The sequence below is a fragment of the Pygoscelis adeliae genome, unplaced genomic scaffold (assembly GCF_000699105.1).
Source record: "Pygoscelis adeliae isolate BGI_AS28 unplaced genomic scaffold, ASM69910v1 Scaffold390, whole genome shotgun sequence".
Taxonomy (NCBI): domain Eukaryota; kingdom Metazoa; phylum Chordata; class Aves; order Sphenisciformes; family Spheniscidae; genus Pygoscelis; species Pygoscelis adeliae.
The window spans coordinates 739,688-745,105 of NW_008823921.1; the positions used below are offsets into that span (position 1 = coordinate 739,688).

The 5,418-nt window shown below is 48.0% G+C and overlaps 1 protein-coding gene across 1 annotated transcript in view; it reads right to left on the minus strand.

The window, feature by feature from the left end:
- Positions 1-263: 263 nt before the first annotated feature.
- Positions 264-5,418, minus strand: part of CIAPIN1 (cytokine induced apoptosis inhibitor 1) — a 6,434-nt gene continuing 1,279 nt past the window's right edge. Inside the window, exons 3-8 of the mRNA XM_009319882.1 lie at positions 3,961-4,037; positions 3,517-3,685; positions 3,239-3,312; positions 2,792-2,907; positions 2,175-2,244; positions 264-1,595 (exon numbers count right to left, since the gene is read on the minus strand). Coding sequence (XP_009318157.1) covers positions 1,485-1,595; positions 2,175-2,244; positions 2,792-2,907; positions 3,239-3,312; positions 3,517-3,685; positions 3,961-4,037 — 617 coding nt within the window. The 3' untranslated portion in view covers positions 264-1,484. The remainder of the gene's footprint in view (positions 1,596-2,174; positions 2,245-2,791; positions 2,908-3,238; positions 3,313-3,516; positions 3,686-3,960; positions 4,038-5,418) is intronic.

Below are 5,418 nucleotides of genomic sequence, written 5' to 3' on the forward strand. Positions count from 1 at the left end.
CTCCCTTCCCTCCCTGCAAGCCTCCTTCTCTTTACTCAACCAGGAGAAAGCCTCTTTCTGAAATCTAGACCGAATAAAAAAGTTAATCTAGGCAGCTTGATTCTGTTCTTTCCAGTGGGCATCACGTATTCAAGTCGTGTTTTCAGCGGAACAATTTATGGAGAACTCCAAGATGCAACCCAACATTTAAACAGTTCCAGGAGTCACTGAGAGGCTGAGTAAAAGGAGAGACGCACTTAGAACACCACTAATACCAGTCTCAAAAAAAAAGCACTTTACTATTGGTCACTTTTATTTCAAGAACAGAACAGCCTTTCATCCCAGCTCCCTCCATGAGTTGAGTGTGTAACTCAGGTAGCACAACAAGCAGCAGTCACACCCCGTAGAGCAAGAGCTCCAAACAAAGCAATCCCCATTGAGACACTGGCTTTGGGTTTTCCTCCTCTCCTTCCCTGGGTGAGAAGCATGAACAGGACAGAACGTGAACAGCTCCCTCATCCCGCACCTGCGTGGATGCTTCACTAGCAGTAATTATGCAAATAAATAAAGAGTAGTCAGTATCTTGCGGAGTGGAGCAGATGGTGACCACAGATCATCTAGAAATGAAGTTATTGCTATGTTCTAACTGACTGGACACTGCAGGTAACTCACTTGGTAACCACCAAGAGAGGCGACGGTCTCAGACTGTGTTATCAGTTCACCTTGGACAGAAAGGTGTGGGAGGACAAGACGGATCTTGTTTAATCTGCTGCCTGCCTTAAGGGCAGGAGTTTTCCCAGTGGGACCGAATCTTTGTCATTTTGATGGAAATAGGTGGGGGCAGGGGATATCATTGGCAGGCTCCCAAAACACTTGGAAATTCATCATGCCTGCCAGACTTTACCAAGGAGTGTACTCTTAGCAGCGTAGGTGAATACTCCTAAGTGTACTCACTGCTCCTGACTTGCAACAGGAGCTGCTGAGCCACCTTCACGTGATAAGGAACTGCAGGTTCAGATTTCAAAGACAGCAGGAGCCCAGTGTCACCCTGAGAACTAAGCCAGAGCTGCTGATTCATCGGGAAAAATCAAGGCAAATTAGAGCAGTACAACAAGGGCATGGGGAAGTACCGGTCCTGCCACACACACACACACACACACACACACACACACACACACGGTCAACCCGACACTCGATTCGACTTCCCTCTGCTGGTGGGACATGCTGTGACAGCCAGCATCCCAGTATCAAGTCAAGCCAGCTAAAACAAGACATAACATGAAGTCTAATACATATGAGACCACTTGTCACCAAAGATTACCAGGTAGCCCAAGGCTGATTACAAGTGATGAGCTCACAGCAGTGTCAGTGCCCACAGTGTCCCTCCCCACAAGGGGTATTGGCCAGAGAACATGAGTTTGAGAGGATGAGGAGGACTGCAGGAAGAACCTCAGACTGATGGAGAAGCAGAGGAGTCCTTCGCAGGACATCCAGAGACGTCTTTGTTAGGCATCATGCAGCTGGTTCTCTTTCAGGAGAATCTTTTCCCCAGGCTTGAAGGCGGGCATCCCCAGGTAAGGGCAGCTGGCACAGCGGAACGCATCCCCCAGGTAGCACTGGCAAGAGAAAGAAAAGCACCTTCTGTAATCAGGGGCAACTCTCAGTTCTCTCCCCCTGTGATACGTTTTTTCCAGCTTAAGAGATGACACGCTCCTCAGCACGTATCAGCACAGAAACCGCTTCCCTTCTACACCCTCTCAACACGTGCCTGGCTAGCGTGGTTAGCAGAGCTGTGCAGGGCACTGCGCTCACATGGAAGAAGCGAGTTTCCACCCCAGCCGGTGTGCTCGGGCACGGCTGCATGCTGGGCTCGGGCAGCCCCCTAACCACCACCAGGTCCCCCTGCGCTCCCGTAAGGTGATCTTCCCTGAGCAGATCACTGGTTAGCCCACGAGCAGGGAGGTAAAGGTTCGCTGTTCACTCTGACTCCTACAGGGGCGGCACTTGCGCTGGAACAGACAGCACGCTGTACGGAGCACGTGGGCACAGGGCAACAGGCTGAAGCTCTGCAGAAGCTGCACAAGCCATGTTAAGAAGCAGTAAGCCAGCTCAGGGAGCAGTCACTAGAGAACACAGCTCTTAGACACAAATCACGTACTGCAAACCACAGTATAGAAACAAAAATGACTATTTACGTTTCCACAGGCAGATTTGGGCTGTGAGCTCTTCTTCTCCTGTTCCAGCTCTTCAGCCAGGCCACATGTGCTGTAGAAAAATAAAGAAGTCACCTGCACCTTTCTGCTTAAAGGCTGTGAGTCGCCAGCACTTGTTTCAGCCCTATTCACACACAACAGCCCTTGCTCTGTCGCACGACACAGCTGACTCCGGGCCTCTCACGCTCTTCACTTTGTTCTTCAAAGTGGTTTGTATAACAAGTGTTGAAACACGCTCCAGTTTAAACTGAAGTTTAAACTGAGTGGGAAATGACTCTACAGCACTTGCTATGTGTGCTATTTCTCCTTGAAATCTGAGAAACCAGGGTTTTAGTCAAGGCTGGGCAAACTGTGTAGCCACCTTCAAGAAGACCGTTGATCATATCAGTGTGGTAATTTGTAGCAGTTTTGGTGTGGCTAGTCAATTCTCATTGTATTTGGATTTACATTCAAATAATTAACATAAGAAAGGACATGAACCAAGAGAACTATGCTCTGAAGAACAGCAAAGTGTCTACAACCTTTTTAAAATCCATCCAACTCTAAGGGTTTAATGTTACAGTTAAAAGGTTCACCGATATGCTAATCCCAGCACTGACCAGTTCTTGCAGGCTTTCTTTTTGCCCATTTCTTTGCAGGATGGAGCTCTGAGGGACGATGGATCTGGCTTTTTCAAATCCTCTGAGTCCAACAGCTCATCAGAGTCCAAAAGATCCTGAAAACGTACCATGGAAGATAACATGCAGAAGACTGATTTGTCAGTAGGGAATGACATCGCTGCGTTATGTTCAAAGAAATGGTGCTATCTGTAGCACCAGCATTAAAGCGCTGCAGCTGCGCCCTCTTATCCACATCTCCCCTCTGCCTTCACCACACCTCTGGGCTCTTAAGACCTCACATAGTAGATGAGGTATTTTGCCCTGGGGATGCTTTTCTGCCTCTTAAGTTGTAAAGCTTCCTGAGAGGCATGACCGAAATTATTTAGAATAGGAAAGAAGAGGAGAGAGAAGGAACAACAGCAAAGCCTCACAAACAAGACCAGATACCATCTCTTCATCATTCATATCATTGGCAGAGAGTGTCCACAGCTTGGCAGTCGCTGGGTCCACAGAGGGTTTTCCTGGAGCCAAAACAAAGGAAGAAATAGTAGTTACTCCAGCCTTTGCCCCATCAACTCCCAACAAATAGAGTTCAAACGACTTTGGAAAGCCCCACTTCACAGGTTTTTACCATAGTACTCCCTACCCCCGAGCCGTCTCCCAGTTCCAAGGGATGCTTGTCACCTGAGAGGCAGGGAATCCAGACATCGTGCACCACTCCTTACCTGAAGGACCAGCTTTCTTGGCAAAGGAAAGTTTGAGCTGACTTGAGGAACCCACTTCAAAATTGGGCTTCCTGCCTTCTATCTGAACAATGAGAAGGCCATTGCCTTGGTAACCCAAATGTTCTCGGACCGACTGGGCCTCCTCCGGGGTCAACGCTTCCTTTTGCAGCTGCAATGTACAATTTTAGGTTAACCTCATGCAGAACCCCTTATTTCAGCACCCGGTCCAGCATTCCAGTGAACCCAGACAATCGGCATTTTCAATCCTAAAGAAAAACACTACCTTTGCAGTAACTAAAGTTTGTGGCAGGCAGTGTCCATGCACGTTTACAGTAAACCAGGGTGGCTAAACGCCTTGTCACCCAGCAAGTCCCCAGGAATCACCACCTACATTTCAAGGTAACTGCACAAGGGAGTTGCTGGAAGCGGTTAGTACATACGTACCTCCTTCACTTCCACCAACCCAGAGAGAGTCAGAGCTGTGAGGAGTTTGGCTGCTGTCTTGATTCTGCTGTTGTTTCCTGGAAGACACAAAAGCAGGAAGTAGGAGGAGGGGAGAACGAGAATAGAGGTCACTGAGAAACCTGGAAGAGCAAGAGCTTCAGAAGGAGGTACTCAAGCCAAACCTCTGCTTTAAAATTGGGCCCTTTCTAGCTGACAGCGGGAACAAACCAAAAAGAGCGTAAGCAGCTTGTTCATTAAAATAACAGCCTGGGGTCACGAAGCCGTCCTAGCTCCAAATCTTTTCTATGATATGCCAAAACCTTCCTCAACCCAATTTACACCCACCAGAAAAAGGGAAAAAAAACCCACCCCAAAAACCCAAACAACAAAATCCCCCAACACATTTTCACATATTAAAGTGAACAACTCATGAAGTTTTCAAAACACGGACTCCTAAATGACCATTACATTCAGAAACATAACATTCAAGAGCCTTGTTCTCGCAGGCAAAAGCTATTACAATCACTGTTTAATCAAAAACTCATTACAGGCTTCTTCACTTGGGCACAGGATTGTGCTGAACAGAATCCATTCACGCTCTCTCGCGAGTCCCACTTGCACTTTATTCCAAGTCCACCAAATTCCAGCCTGCCAGATGTGACCTTGGAAAAAGGAAACCTCATCTACTCCAGACTTTGCATGTTTGTTCTGTCCCAGAAGTGTTCCCCCCTGCCCCTAAGGTACCACTTGCACCACAGAGCCACTGCCAGCTTCAAAGCATTGGCAAGTCTTCCCAACCTGAAGAGGGCATTTCTGCTGCCACTTACATCACCATTTGCAGCACTGTAGATTGTGCCAACAGAAACACCGTCAACATAGATGCTTCTGTTCTTAGCAGGTGGCATATTATTTCCCACTGCCATCCTGAACCAGCTCCCTATGCCAGCAAGGTTTGATTGCAGGTCAAGTATAAGACAGAGGAAGAATCTTGTGTTCACCTCTGTCCTGGTTTCGGCAGGGATAGAGTTAATTTCCTTCCTAGTAGCTGGTACAGCGCTGTGGTTTGGATTTAGGATGAGAACAATGTTGATAATGCACCGATGTTTTAGTTGTTGCTGAGCAGTGCTTACACTAGTCAAGGACTTTTCAGCTTCCCGCACTCTACCGACTGAGCAGGCTGGAGGGGCACAAGGAGCCGGGAGGGGGCACAGCCAGGACAGCTGACCCCAAACTGGCCACAGGGACATTCCATACCACGTGACGTCATGCCCAGTACATGAACTGGGGGAAAGCTGGCGGGGGAGGCCGCTGCTCGGGGACAGGCTGGGCATCGGTCGGCGGGTGGTGAGCAATTGCATTGTGCAACACTTGCTTTGTATATTATTATTATTATTAGGATTTTATTCTGATTTCAATTATTAACCTGTTTTTATCTCAACCCACGAGTTTTCTCACTTT